Genomic DNA, 15,083 nt, shown 5'->3' with positions numbered 1-15,083 from the left:
AGGCATCTGTGCTGCAGCTGCCCTGTCCCCCGGCGGCACCCAGCCACAGACTGACGAAGGCAGGCGGGCGAAGCCAGCTCATGTGTGCCCACCTCTGGACTTTTTCCACGAGGAAGCCCAGCCTGACCAGGACACTCCCAGGCTGCCCTGCAGGCTGGCTTTTTTCTAATCAACCCTCCCTCCTTCCTCTTCTCTGTCCAGAGGGGCCTGCCCCCTCCCTTTACCCCTCATCTGTGTTTCCCCCAATAAACTCCTGCAGCTGATTTTCTCTTGGCATCTGCCTCTTTGACACAGAGGATTTTGGGAAGAAGTGAAATTAGATGTTTAGCCCCCTGTCTTAAGAAAGAAGTCACCATAGGGGCACCTGGGTGGCTCAGTCGTTAAGCGTCTGCCTTCGGCTCACGTCATGATCGCAGGGTCCTGGGATCGAGCCCCGCATCGGGCTCCCCACTCAGCGGGAAGCCTGCTTCTCCCTCTCCCAATGCCCCGCTTGTGTTCCCTCTCTCGCTGTGTCTGTCAAATAAAATCTTTAAAAAAAAAAAAAAAGTCACTATGAAGTTTTTGTGTTCTTTAAAGATTATGGAACTGGAGGGTGTTCTGCTGAGTGAAATAAGTCAATCAGAGAAAGACATGTATCATATGACCTCACTGATATGAGGAATTCTTAATCTCAGGAAACAAACTGAGGGTTGCTGGAGTGGTGGGGGGTGGGAGGGATGGGGTGGCTGGGTGATAGACATTGGGGAGGGTATGTGCTACGGTGAGCGCTGTGAATTGTGTAAGACTGTTGAATCACAGATCTGTACTTCTGAAACAAATAACGCAACATATTTTAAGAAAAAAGAAAAAGAAGAAGATAGCAGGAGGGGAAGAATGAAGGGGAGTAAGTCAGAGGGGGAGACGAACCAGGAGAGATGATGGACTCTGAAAAACAAACTGAGGGTTCTAGAGGGGAGGAGGGTAGGGGGATGGGTTAGCCTGGTGATGGGTATTAAAGAGGGCACATTCTGCATGGAGCACTGGATGTTATGCACAAACAATGAATCATGGAACAGTACACCAAAACAAATTATGTAATATATGGTGATTAACATAACAATTAAAAAAAAGAGAGATCATATCCCATAAAAAAAAAGATTACACATTTCAAGTTTCATTCGACTATGGGAAAATAAGTTACTTCTAACACATTTATTATCTGAGAGAAAATTTATTTATTGTTCTAATTTACTGAAACTTAAAATATTCCATCAAATTACCCAGGAAAATCCAGGTAGCAGAAATATTTAACACATTTCTTCAGAACATCTCAGACAAGTTTTAAAAGGCCACAGAATGATATATAAATCTGCCACTGAAATCACTTCCACGTTGTGCAAGCTCAGAGGTGAGCAGAGGTGTAGCGTGCCCTCCCTGTGGCTGCGCGAGAGTTCAGGGTTACGTGTAACTATTACTGTGAGGTGCCAAGTCACCTGAGGAATCATCCCCATTTCAACTGTGGACCCAAAGCAGCAAATCATACATGCCCCAGAAGGGAACATCTTCCGTGTGTGTGTGTGGAGTTGGGGGGGACAGGCACATGCCAGGGGAAGGCCGACTCTGCCACACGGGGGACGAATGTTAGAAGTCTGCTGTCGTCGGTAATACAGAAACATACACAGTCTTCATGTTCAAAGTCTTCATGGGGATTTCTTCCGTTATTTCTAGAATGGGAAGATAAAAAAAAAAAATGTACTACCTATTCTGTATGAATATTTAAAAACTGTTCACTGCTTGTGTATAGGATCTGGCCTCACCCTAAGGGGTCTGGTCTTTGTCCCATCTCCTAGGGGATCTTCTAGACCCTTGGGACTTCCTGAAGGATGGGAGTGTTTTGTTTATGGTGGGCCCTGAATACCCCTCATAGTTTCTGCTAATGAGGTGACTCACATGATTTAGGGCAGAAGCTTTCAGTCACGTAGTATCACCCGAGACAGTGCAGCCGGGTGGGCAATGAACCAGTTGTGCCCATGTAATGAAGCTGCACTGCAAACTCTGGAGCCCCCCAGGCTCGGGGAGCTTCCCAGGTTGGTAATACACTGTGCGTATTACTGTCACACAGCAGGGCCAGAAGGAGGGAACACTGCCCACGACTCCTTGGGAGAGGGCAACTGGAAGCCCCATGTCTGGACCCCTCCCAGATTTGGTCCTCTGTACCTTTTCCTATAACCTAAGTTCAATCGTTTCCAGTGAGTCCTGTAAATCCTGCTAGCAAATTATCAAACCCGAGGGTGATTTTGGGAAACCCACTGAACTTAACAGTTGGCAGAAGTGACAGTGGTCTTGTGTGGCCTCTTCCCTGAGTTTGTCAAAGGCGCCTAACTCCCTACAGTTTGGGTGAAGTCTTGGGCAGACCTTCTGGAGGAATGCCCTTCAACCTAACTAGCCCTGTGTGCTGGCCCAGACGTCTGCATACCCCGCCCCAAACAGGTGTTTCCTAGGCCCACAGAGAACCATCGTGGTCTCTCTTAACTCCCTACGGCAGGAGGAATCACCGTGTTTGGGTCTGGGGAAGTATAAGGGCATGATAAGCCTGTAACATCTTACGAGGCCAGAACAGAGAGTTACCAAAACTGAAGGCTCGTGTCAGACAATATGGGAGCTGATACAGCCAATGACAAATAAGCTGAGCATCTAAAAGTATAAAATGAATATAACTGATTAAAACACACTGAATAGAGGGCACCTGGGTGGTTCAGTGGGTTAAGCGTCTGCCTTCAGCTTGGGTCATGATATCAGGGTCCTGGGATCAAGCCCGCAGTCGGGCTCCCTGCTCAGTGCAGTCTGCTTTTCCCTCTCCCTCTCTCTCAAAAAAATAAAGTCTTCAAAACACACTGAATAGATAAACACCCAAAAAGAGATAAAAGAAAACCTTAAAATGCTCTTTGCCCACTGGGGAGGCATTTTGCTTCAAGCAGACCTGAATTCAAAGGGAGGGACCAACATTCTCTACAAACAGCTCTCCTCCCAGCAGGAACACGACATCGCTCCTGAGGCTGCCTCTGTTGTAGATAACTACAGGGCCTGGAGATGATACTGCGCATCTCGGGGAACAAGTAGGAAGCCATTATGTGATCCTTCTAATGTACTGAATTAGTACTATTTTACAAAAGACAACATTGAGAGGAGAAACACAATGCAAATGAGGCTGGGCAGAGACACTGGGCTGCAAAGAGCCCCAGGCTTCTCGGGGATCAGACCACTGAACCTTTGAGGTCTCAGGGCACGGAGAGGTCGCACTGGGACCACAGGCAAGGCCTGCTTTGTGAGCCACACGCAGAATCTCACAAACGTGCTTGTGCCCTGGTCAGTGTCGGCCGGGTGCCCGCACGAGCACAGAACCAGAGACAACGCTGCCCCTTCATGTCCATGGCCTGGCTGCCCCGGGGCCAGCGCCCGCGGGGGTAAGAGAGGCGGTAAGTCCCACCCATGCAAAACAAGACAGAAGAGCCGAGTGTATCTGAGGCAAAGTGAAAGGAGCCTGCTGATGGGAGGACAGCCTGTGGACATCACTGGAGGCAGACAAGGGCCCAAACGGGCAGGATCTTGTGCGTCCAGTGATGATTCTGAAGCATTAGCTAATGGTGAGCCGTGGGGACTCTGAGCAGGGACACCATCAAGGGAGGAACACAGGAGACAACTCTGGTAGAGGTGGACTGGCTACTTCAACAGAGGATGGGGCCCTAAGCCAGCGAGGGTTGCAGACACAGGAAACCTCTGACAGCAAAGTGGAGGCACGGAGTTGTGTTTGGTTAGAGAGGAACCCGGGTACAACGGAGGCTTGAGTCTAACAACGGAGGAGAGAACTGTAAAGTGTAACATTAAATGAAAACATTAAAAAAAAAAAAAAAAAAAAAGCTGAGCAAGAGAAGAGAATGAGGGAAATCACTAGGTCAAAAATCATGAATCCCAAGATGTACTTGAACATTTCGGTTTTCTGTCAGTCCTGATGGCCTAAAGCTTTAGCACTAAAGGTTATCAAAGTGAGATAAGAAAAACCCTGGGGTCTACAGACTGGGAAGTCCAGTGAAATGTCCTCCCCACAAACGCTAGGGCCTTGAATAAGGAACCCACAGCAAGACTGCATTTCAAACGGATCCCTCACCCCCGAGAAGACAGTTAAAGAGAATGCAGTGGGTTTGAATCATGGCCTTCCAGAAGATATGTCCATGTTCTACTTCCCGGAAACTGGCTGTGACCACAGAGGCTGAGGCCGGGGTGATGGGGTTACAAGTTCAGGACGCCTGGAACCACCAGAAGTGGGAAGAGGCGAAGACCAGATTCTGCCCTGGAGCTTCCAAAGAAGACGCGGCCCTGCTGACACCTGGCCTCTGGCCTCCAGAACCGAGAAGATACTTGGTGGTTTCATAGCCCCGGCTTATGGCAATCTGTCTGGCCAGCCTCAGCAAACCCTATGGAGAACCTGCCTCACTCAGCCTTGCTGTGTGGGTCAGGGACAGACAGGACACAGCCCCAGGAGACTCTGGCCCTCGTGCTGTCCAAACACTCTCTGTGGCCCCAAGTCACTGAGTTGAAATGGGCTTGGGTTGACAGCATCCCCAAACAACAACTGAGATGCTCCTCTACACGGGGTTTCAACAGAAACACCACCAACTGCTGTCGTCAGGATTCTAGAAACAACCAAAGGTTCACAGAAACCACGCACATGCCACATCAAGAAAAAGGCAACTTGTGGTAGGAAGGTCTGTGGTTGTCCCACTTGGGCTTGGCTGCCCAGCCCTCCCAGCCCGAGGACCCCGTGGTCCCAGGAGGAATAGAGCAAAGGCACCGTGTGTGTCCTAACCCAACTGGGGGCCACCTGGGGGGCCTGCAGAGGCCTGTCTCCGTTTGGCCGAACCTGGAACTCACCCAGGGAGGGAAATCGCAGGCGTCGCTGGGAAATACTGTCAGGCAAACAAAAAGCCCACAGCTGCTGGTGGCAGAAGGTCACAGATGCATCATGTGACAGAGGGCTTACAGTCTGGGGAGAAAGTTGAGGATGGCGCGATTCAGAAAGCTGCAAGCATGCCCAGGGCAGGATGCACACACAGAAAAGTCCCAAGAAGACCCCAAGCTTTCAATTCTGAAAAAAATAAGAGCTTTTCTGGCCAAATCTGGCTGATGAGGGCCTAGTTGAGGGGCAGTGAAGACATCCCAAATACACAAAAGCACCGGCCGTCCAGCACCGCCGGAGGGCCTTGGGCTGGGACGCAAGGACGCTGATGGTAACTGCAGCCTGATGCCCCATGTCTGGTTTATAGCTCTATTTTCTGTTTTCTAGATGATTTAAAAGACAAATACATAAAGCACAAAAATTTATGTCTTGGGGCACACAAAGCAGTTTCTGACAAGAATACAAACGGGCAGAGTTTTTGAAACTAAAGTCAAATTGGTACTGATTCAAACCAGACCGTTGTTAATTTAGGATGTTAACTGTAATCCCTGTGGTAAACACTAGGAAAATAGCAAGAGAAATACACAAAAGGAAGTGAGAAGGGAATTGAGATAGTGCACCTACCAAAAAAAAAAAAAAAAAAAAAAAAAAATCAACTGGACACCACCCGAGGAGGAGGCAATTTTGGAGGACACGAAGGAGAAAACAGGTGTAAGCCTTCCAGAACAAAAATCCCAGCAAAATGGCACAAGTCCTTCCTCATCAGTAAATACCTTTTTTTTTTTTTTTTTTTAAACCAGGGCCTAACCAGCCTGGAGGAAGGGATGTACCGGGTCCAGCCCTGCCAGGCCCTCTCTCACTAGAGGAGGAAACAGAGAAGCTGGGATCATGGCCTAGGGACACAGGGTCCCTGGAGACTGAGCATTAACCACAAAGCTACAGAACAAGTCCCATCCCCTGTGGGCTCCTACAGGACAACAACAGGGTTAGGGCCGGAAGGAAGACGCAGAAGCATGGACACCTCTGATGCCAGACGGACATACAGGTCTTTTCACCTCAGGTCATGTGCCCCAATACCTCATGTCAGACTGTCAACAAAAAGCTACAAGGCATTCTGAAAGGCAACAGAACCACTGTAGGGTGAGACACAGCGATCTTCACACTAGGCGCAGATGCAGCAAAGCGGCAGGGATGAATCACCAGGGTTCACACACCAAGGTTCTAGCGGGTGAAGGAGACGCACTTGGGGACTGACGGGCAGTGTGTGCACAGAGGTGGGCGCTCTGAGAGGGAATGAAAAAGCTCTTTTACCAAAACACGTATACCAGGGCATAGCACATTCAAACTGCAGAGAACCAAAGACAAGACATAACTCTGGGCACTTTTCCACCAGCACTGAGCTGCCAGATCGCCTCAGAACGTCCAGCAGACCCAGGCTGCAAGGCTGAATGAATAAACAGGTTTGAGTTACGGTGACAGGAGGGATGGCCACACACACAGAAGCTGTTTGGAGAAAGGGCTCCAGCAGCAGCCACGCGATGGGGAGCGCCCTGGCGTGTGACAGGGATGAAGGAAGAGAACAGGGCTGATGAGGGGGCTGGCAACTCTGGGACGCTGAGACCAGAGTGGGTTTGGGGAGAGGCACAACAGCCCTGCCAGGGGCCGCCACCGTCCCCTTCCCAAGTGACAGGGCTCTCCGTTCTTGGGTGCTCGGTGAGAAAAAGCCTGCAGGCATGCCCTGCACGCGGTGGAGGCAGCACAACGTCAGTTACAAGCTTCCCAACGAGCTGCTGTTTTACAGTATTGTCATCGTTCGATCCTTGGGGAAGAGAATGATCTTAGAATCAGCAAACGATGCTAATTTATCTAGAAGCATGTGTTTCTAATTGCTTACCAATATAATTTTAAGGTTATTTTCAAAGGCAAAAAGCAATCATCCTTTTAATTAACTTAACACTCTAGTATGGCAAATTCCTGGAGAAAGAGGAAAAAAAAAAAGACACCAGAAAACCAGAAATGAAGCAGATGTAACAATCTGTCACCTCACCGTGTGTCTGAGTCTCATTCAGAAACAGCTTGAGCTTCCTGCTGCGAAGGCCAAACACCTTGGCTGCCTCATACAGAAGGCCCTGGTGGGTGAGTCCATTCTGCCCAGGTGGGTTTTCCAGCAGGAGCGTGCCCACCGTTCCCTTCACACACTCTGCAGAAGAGACCAGCGCTGGGTCAGGTCCTGAGAGCACACCTCCCGCTCTGCCCCCCCCCAATGGCCGCCGGCTCCTCAGCAGAGTGGAGGCTCCAAGAACCAGCAGGACCCAGAGAGCTGGGCATCCAGTCTGCAGAGGGGAAAGGGAGGGGAAATGGAAATCCCAACAGGTATAAAGGCCCGCAGCTGGGGAAGAGATACTCCGTAAACACATGCTGTGCACAGTGAGGGCCCAATATATCAAGGAAAAATAAACATCCATCTAGTCTGCTAACTGCGGCACAGATGTGTACAACAGATTTCAAAACACTTTCCAGGAAAAAAAATAAGGCAAAAAACATTTAAGTGGCTCGGCACTTAGTTCCACTTCATTTAACAGTAATGCTTATGTGCCAGTTTACCCCATCTCCTGACTCTGCCGCTGGAGGGTGTTTCCACATAAACACACCAAGAGAAGCAAGCCTGCGTGTGCTCCCCAGGGCAGATGGGAGTGTACACCTTAACGCACCGCATCCAAGGCAGACCGTGAAAGGAAACCCTGCCGCCAGCCCCCCACAAGCCGCTGGCCGCTGGTGCAGGGCTGGTGGCCGGCGGAGGTGTACCTTGCGGGCCTGCGTTCAGGAGCTGCAGGTTGATGTAGCGGCAGAGTGCAGTGCTGGGGCCGTCCAACACAGCGGGGGCAGAACCCGCTCCCACTCGAAGTGTTTTCCCACTAAGACTCAGTAAGTCAGTCTGGTTTCGTATTTCTAGAAATAACAACAAAAACAGCAACAACAAATCACTCTTTCAGGGTATATAGTGCAGAGCTGAAGTTATTCACTTGTTCCTCCTTAATTATTAAACTATCCTTTATCTTTGCAGTGATGCTTTCCACTTAATTTCTCTTTATCAGTGCACATTGCCTACTCTATAAAATGAGGCTTAAATGACATGCAAATAGCAGATGTGAATGTTGCAAAACAAATCGCATGATAGTAATAACAAAAATACATGGCAAATTGTTTTTTTAGTATTTTCCCTGATATTATAGATTCTCTTAAAATCTCCTACGTCAGAACACTAAACTTAGCTGTGAAAAGAAGCCTTATATTAAAACATGATAATTATAGAAGAAAACAGATCATTTGACTCAGGAACACATGTGAAAAATAGCAAGACACAGGGAAAACATGCAGATCTCGTTGACCTAAAACTGAACACTGATTAGGGTCGCAACCATAGCTGGGACAGGTCCCCGGGGAATAGGGGCTGTAGGACCTCCACTCTGGACCCACACCTGTGCCTCCCCAGAACTCCTCTGGGCCAGGTCACAAAGGGTGATGGCATCTGACACCGCAAGCCTGCCCTAGTCTCTGCCCATCTGGCGGCTCCTCCGTCACAGCCCAGCAGCTTGCCTGTGTTTGTTGGCCAATTACATCTCTTCTTTCAGGCTATTTAGAATTTCCTGAAAATGAGCATCCACATTCTTATTAAAGAGGGTGTACTCATCTTACATGGCTGCCGTTAAGAATCACAAACGCGGTGCTTAGAGCAACAGGAACCTACTGGCTCTGGTCCTGGAGGTGAGATGTCAAAATCAGGGTGTTGCGTGGGCCCTGCCCCCTCGGAAGCCTGCAGGGTGGCTCTCCTCGTCCTCTTCCTAGCTCCTGGAGGCTCCCAGACGTCTGCTTGCAGTTCCCCAATTCCAGCTCTGCTTGTGTCATCACATGGCTGTGTCCCTATGCGGTCCTGGGAACACCCCTCTTATCTAATCACACTGGCAACAACCCTATCTCCAAAGGTCACATTTGATAGTATGCAGGGGAAGGACTTTAACATGTCTCTCTCTTCATTTAGGCTCGTCTTACTGAGGATCTGGGTCTAGTAAGACACAGACACTATGCTTACTAAACTCAAAGCACAGTAGGGCGTCTCTGAGGCCTGGACCCCGGCCCGTGGCCAACAGGGAGTAGGCAGGACGGGAGGCTCCATCTCCTCAGGGGCACAAAGACGCTGTCCGTCTGGGCAGGGATGAGGGCAGGTTCACGGTGTCAGATGCTGTCACCATCCCATCAGGGGCACAGAGACACTGTGGCAGGGCTGCTGAGGGCCGGGCCAATCCAGACGCAGGAGGAAGGCATGGCTGTGGAGCAGAACCAATACCAAACGACCCACTTCGCGTCAGAGGACAGCTCCTGACTTTTTACATACCTGTGGCACCATGGAGGACAGCCAGCTCGGTATTTTTCACACCAAAAATACTAGTAATAACACTTTTCAGCTTTAAAAGGTCCAACCTGTTATCGCCTTTTGGATTTTCCAGAAGCAATACTCCACCTAAAGAACCACAAATATAAATGAAACTGAAGGAAAAAGAAGTTAAAGAAAAATCCAGGAAAACACACCACTTGTATGTTCCCTCTGGTCAACGTCGGCTCATGTCTTTTCCCCACTGTCTAACTGGATCTTTTTTATTTATTTATTTTAAAGATTTTATTTATTTGACAGAGAGACACAGCAAGAGAGGGAACACAAGCAGGGGGAGCGGGAGAGGGAGAAGCAGGCTTCCTGCTCTCCTTCTCGATCCCAGGACCCTGGGACCATGACCGGAGCCAAAGGCAGCCGCTTAACTGAGCAACTCAGCTGCCCCTCTACTTCAATTTCCTTAAATATTTCTTGCATATACACTGAGATGTTATAGTTTTTGTTACAACCATCAAATAATTTAGAAAACTCGAGGACAGTCCATTGAATTTACCTATATTTTGACTCTTTTTGTTGTTTCTTCTGTCCTGATGTCCTTACGTTTCTCCTTTTGTCATTTTCTTTGTTTTAAGAATTTCCTTTACCTATTCTTTTAGAATTAGTCATGCTAGCAATGAACTCTTTTAAAAAGTCTCCCTTCATTTAGGGATGTCTTGATTTTCTCTTCACCATGAAAGATATTTTGCTTGATAGAGTTTTGGGGTCGACAGTACTCCTCTTGTAGCATTCTGCCTTCTGGCCTCCAAAGTTTCTGACAAGAAATCCAATACTGTTCCAATTGTTCTCCCCTGTAGGTTAGGGAAGCATACTCTCTTGCTGCTTTCAGGATGTCTTCTTTGTCTTCAGCTTTCAGAAGTCTGACTACGCCATGTCTCAATGTGAATTGAGTTTTTGGGTTTATCAGGTATGGGGTTCTCTCAGCTTCTTGAATCTGTAGGTGTACATGTATTGCCAAATTTAGGAAGTTTTCAGCCATTATTTCTCTGATTACTTTTTTTTTTTTTTAAAGCTTTTATTTATTTATTTGAGAGAGAGAGAACGAGAGATAGAGAGCACGAGAGGGAAGAGGGTCAGAGGGAGAAGCAGACTCCCTGCTGAGCAGGGAGCCCGACGCGGGACTCGATCCCGGGACTCCAGGATCATGACCTGAGCCGAAGGCAGTCGCTTAACCAACTGAGCCACCCAGGCGCCCTCTGATTACTTTTTCAGTCCTGTCGTTCCTTCTCTTTATGCCAGAATTCAGTGACAGAATATTAAACTTCTGTTAATATCCCATAGATCCTTAAGACTCTGTTCATTTTTTCCGATTTTTAAAAAAACTCTCTTTTGTTCAGAATGGGTAATTTCTATTGTCCTAGCTTCCATTTCAGACTCTTTCCTGTCTCTTCTATTCTGCCGTTGTGCCCACCCACTGGGTTTTGTATTCTAGTCTTGTATTTATCAGTTTTAAAATTTTCATTTGATTCTTGATATCCACTTCTTAGCTGAGGCTTCCTATTTTCATGTTTCTTTTGTGTTTGTAATTGATCTGTGGAACATTTTTATTATGGCTGCTTTACATTCTGTCAGATACTTTTTTTTTTTTTAAGTAGGCTCCATGCTGGAGAGCCAAACGTGGGGCTTGAACTCAAAATCCTGAGATCAAGACCTGACCTGCCGAGGTAGGATGAAAGCCCCAGCTTATGGTGTGGGCTTCTCTGATACCACAAGGTGGTAGGGGCCTGGGGCTCCTGACAAAGGTCTAGGCTCCCCACTTGGTCTTTGCTAGTGGGGCCAGTTTCTTCTGTTGTGTTTGGCTGGAATAGAACAAATACTGTCTAGAAGTTTTCTGTCTTGCTAGGCTGCGCCTCTCCTGGTTCTCTGCCTACAGAGAGCAGGATTTTGTTGGAGCATTTCTGTCTGCATTAGGCATTTCCAGGTTGCTGGCTTCTTCAGCTCCAAGTCTGGGATCTATGAGGCAAAAGGAAAAGTCAGCCCTTTTCCCTCCCCCATCACACCCAAGGTGTTTGCTTGTACTTTGTGGGAAGAACAGGGAAGAGCATGTCTACTTCATCTTCCTGGAAGTACAAGTCCAGTCATTTACTTTTGTGGATTCATTTTGATGGCAATTAGAAAGAGAAAGTTATAGGATTTTATTAATTCTCTTATAATAGTCTTAAAGACATTCATAGGTTTAACTAAAAAGGAAAGTACAAGTCATGGGATTAATTTACTCTTACCTTGCTCGCTGCCATTTATACAAATGTTAAGATTGACATATGCACAAGCAGGACCAGTCAGGGATGATCCTCTGGTGATTGTAATTTCCAGGTCAGAACCTTTTAACTAAGCACATGAGAGTGTGGGACTGAGTAACTGTGGCACTGACCAGTGTCACCAACTAGCATAGCAGCTACTTCTCACACCTAGAGCTCTGTATGATTCTGAGAGCATATTCAATCTCATCACTGAAACAGTCAAAAGCTATTCCTATTCACGTTTCCCTTTTCACCTTGTTCTTTTAAAAACACGCAGAACAGAAAATGAAACCATCTTGTAACTTGCCCCACTGAAAAGACTAACAGTGACACCCAGCCCCGGCCTGTCTGTACCATCTGTCCCTTCTATAGGAAGAAGGAATGAGACAAGGAGTACATGGCAGAGTCAGTGACTGCTACAGAAAGGGACTCCTTCCCCTATTATAAATGACCTATTTCTGAATCATGGCCAATATCTTCCATGTCCTGGTATCAGATTTTCAGAGTTGCATCTAAAATGTGCCAGTAAGAAATGAAACTAATTTTATGGAAAACCTACTACCATAAACGTCAACTGCTCTTCAAATCAACTGTTGTTTGCTTTGAACAGTCAGTCCTAGAATCTACGACATTAACTTCTCTAGTTTTAGGAAAAGCAGGCCCACGTAGCACCTGGTCTCCTGGCAACCATTACGTACCTCCTGGCTACCTTTCCCAGGAGAACTGCTGTGAGAACAGCTCCACCTTCCCTCCCTCTCCTCTCTGGACACCCCCCTCCCCAAACCCACCCAGTACTTCAGGACTGAGGGCTATGCCAGTCACTACTGGGGGCAGAGTATGAAGAGGTCACTCCACAAACAACATAAAATCTAACCTTACATCTCTTCGCAGTTCAACAAACCCAGAACTCACCTGCGTTTCTTCTTGAATAAGGACTTTATCTGACATTGGAACTGGATACGGTTTCAAGGGAGCCTTTATAGTGGCAAATATGAACTCTGTGTGGCTTTCGATAACATTATTCAGATATTTCCCTTCAGACTTTGCTTTATAATAAACTGTTATTTCATCAGTTGGAACCAGATTGCACTGAAAGCATATACAGAAAATTTAAAAAGGAAGCACATTTGTTAATCAAAATGTATGGTGATGTTGAACAGGGCTGATGTCCTATGCTGAATCATTATGGGAGCATACAGGCTCCTGCCCAATCCGCCTCTGAAACAAAGGAGTGACTGAGCAAAAACCCACTCACAAAACTCTGAGGTAGAGTTCACAAGCATTCCATTACCTGCTAAAAGTGGACTCCTGAGACCCAGAACTACAGGTCTCAGACACCTGGCCTGAGGAGGGAGGGTGGGAGCCCCCACTCTGGTCAGTGTGAGGGAGCCTCTCCTCTGAGCCGGGGATGGGAGACCTTCCTTGGGTGGGGGAGCCCGTGCTTTGGTGGGAGGTGGGGAAGCCCCTCCTCAGGGTTGAGGGATGGGAGCTCCTGGCTCTCTCACCTGGTGGGGCAGGCAATAGGCTTGTGCCCCTGCCCTGGCTCCCAGCTCCCCACTGAGGAAGAACCACCCCTCTGTCCAGATCCAACAAAGTCTCCCTGAGCTAGGAGCCCTTCCTTAGACAGCCACTGTCCTCTCTGATGACCTGTGCCAGTAAGGAGGGCTATCTATCCAGAAGATGATTCTGTGGAAACCCTGGGGAACTGGAAGAGGCGGACAGGTTGGCTGAAAGCTCCTGGTCAGAGAAACCAAAGAGCCAAGTCCAGCTTGGAACAAATGGGTAGGGAGTGGAAGGAGGCCTACTTTTCCTGCAGAGCACAATGTGAACAGACCGTAAACCATTACTCAATCACAATGGTTTATATTACCTGCCTCTCCTGTCCTACCCAACACCCATAAAACCAAACAAACAAAAAGAACACAGAACAGTTAGCTTGTTCTTAATGTGACAAACTGACCTTTTTGCGAAGTTTCTGGATGCGATTGATGACCTCCCGAGCCACTCCTTCATCCACCATTGACTGGTCGGGGGTGACATCTAAGAGAACCAAAACCTGTAGGATGAAGAGTGCACAGCACGACGATCAAACAAGGAGCAACAGCTACCTCAAACTCGGCACAACTGCATTTAAGTTAAAGTCTGTCATGTAGCACTAATTATTCTGAGCAAAGGAGATGAAATTAAGCTAGTTTCATTATGGTTTGGGTGCTTCTTTGTAAGGAGCTATTCCTTCCACTGGGACAGGTTCAGCGCCTCCTTTTCTTCCACGGGGACCACTCCCAGGATTAGGACCGGTGGGTCTCCCGTGTAACTGCTCTTCGTCTGTGACAGGCAGTCACTGCCCTTGCAGGAAGTGGGGTCGGGGCCCCAGAGCCCTTCACACCGCCGATGAGCCCGCGAGGGCCCCAGAGCAGCGCCCCGTTTTCTTCAGCCAGGAGCCTTTTCAGCCCTTAGTCCGTCAGTGTGATTCAAGACACGGTTCCTATGGGGGACCCCGACACGTTTGATAGGGTTTAAACTGTCATCTTCTTCCCGACTTCATCTATTTCCTACACCATCTGTTGTGAAGGACGTCGATGACAACGTAAAAATGCAGTGTCGCCACCGGCACAGATGCAGTGAGGACGTGGTGTCACTGCCCACAGACGGGGATACACTTGTAAATCAAGCACCAGCTGCACGGACGTTTCTTTCTTTCTTTTCTTAAAGACTTTATTTGTCAGAGAGCGTGAGCACAAGCAGAGGGAGAGGGAGAGGGAGAAGCAGGCTCCCCGCCGAGCAGGGAGCCCAATGCGGGGCTCGATCCCAGGACCCTGGGACCATGACCTGAGCTGAAGGCAGACGCTCAGCCGACTGAACCACCCGGGCGCCCCAGCAGGAACGTTTCTGAGGAAATTTTATCAGAAACTTGTTCTACTTCATGAGGGCAGAACTGGATGGGTGGTGAGGCGGGGCAGGGCCAGCCCAGCCCACAGTCCATGAACTGTGTCAGCAATCTCAGAAGACCAGGACACTTCCTTCATTGGCTTTCTCAGGCTGGCCGCCATCAGGATGTTGGCTCTTCATGCCGTCTGCCCACATGGAGCTCGGCCTACATCTAATTCAAACCACTGCAAAAAGCTTGAGGAGTTTGAGGAGGCTGGCCTTCCTCACGTGGTACTCTCCACGCCCTGTGCACATGGTTATGCACAGAGAACTCCCACAAGCCCCCCACTCCCAACCTAGAGATCTTATGACCTCTCTGCCAGAAAAGTCTGGTCAAGAGCAAAGAGGGGGCGCCTGGGTGGCTCAGTCCTTAAGCGTCTGCCTTCGGCTCAGGTCATGATCCCAGGGTCCTGGGATCAAGCCCCACATCGGGCTCCCTGCTCAGCGGGAAGCCTGCTTCTCCCTCTCCCACTCCCCCTGCTTGTGTTCCCTCTCTCGCTGTGTCTCTCTCTGTCAAATAAATAAAATCTTAAAAAAA

General features: G+C 48.5%; 1 protein-coding gene across 5 annotated transcripts in view; it reads right to left on the bottom strand.

Annotated features, from left to right (window-relative positions):
* Window positions 1-1,190: 1,190 nt before the first annotated feature.
* The window catches only part of IARS1 (isoleucyl-tRNA synthetase 1), a 61,064-nt gene continuing 47,171 nt past the window's right edge, over window positions 1,191-15,083 (bottom strand). For all 5 annotated transcript variants that reach the window (XM_025891727.2, XM_025891729.2, XM_025891728.2 and 2 more), the window contains 7 exons: window positions 13,578-13,673; window positions 12,530-12,706; window positions 11,600-11,705; window positions 9,327-9,452; window positions 7,739-7,882; window positions 6,981-7,133; window positions 1,191-1,703 (listed from right to left, as the gene is read on the bottom strand). In XM_025891727.2, coding sequence (XP_025747512.1) covers window positions 1,621-1,703; window positions 6,981-7,133; window positions 7,739-7,882; window positions 9,327-9,452; window positions 11,600-11,705; window positions 12,530-12,706; window positions 13,578-13,673 — 885 coding nt within the window. In that variant the 3' untranslated portion in view covers window positions 1,191-1,620. The remainder of the gene's footprint in view (window positions 1,704-6,980; window positions 7,134-7,738; window positions 7,883-9,326; window positions 9,453-11,599; window positions 11,706-12,529; window positions 12,707-13,577; window positions 13,674-15,083) is intronic.

The sequence above is a fragment of the Callorhinus ursinus genome, unplaced genomic scaffold (genome assembly GCF_003265705.2).
Source record: "Callorhinus ursinus isolate GAN/ISIS: 27379988/994484 unplaced genomic scaffold, GSC_fseal_2.0 scaffold28, whole genome shotgun sequence".
Lineage (NCBI taxonomy): Eukaryota > Metazoa > Chordata > Mammalia > Carnivora > Otariidae > Callorhinus > Callorhinus ursinus.
Note: the sequence above shows the minus strand (reverse complement) of the source record. Positions and strands in the feature narration are given on the sequence as shown.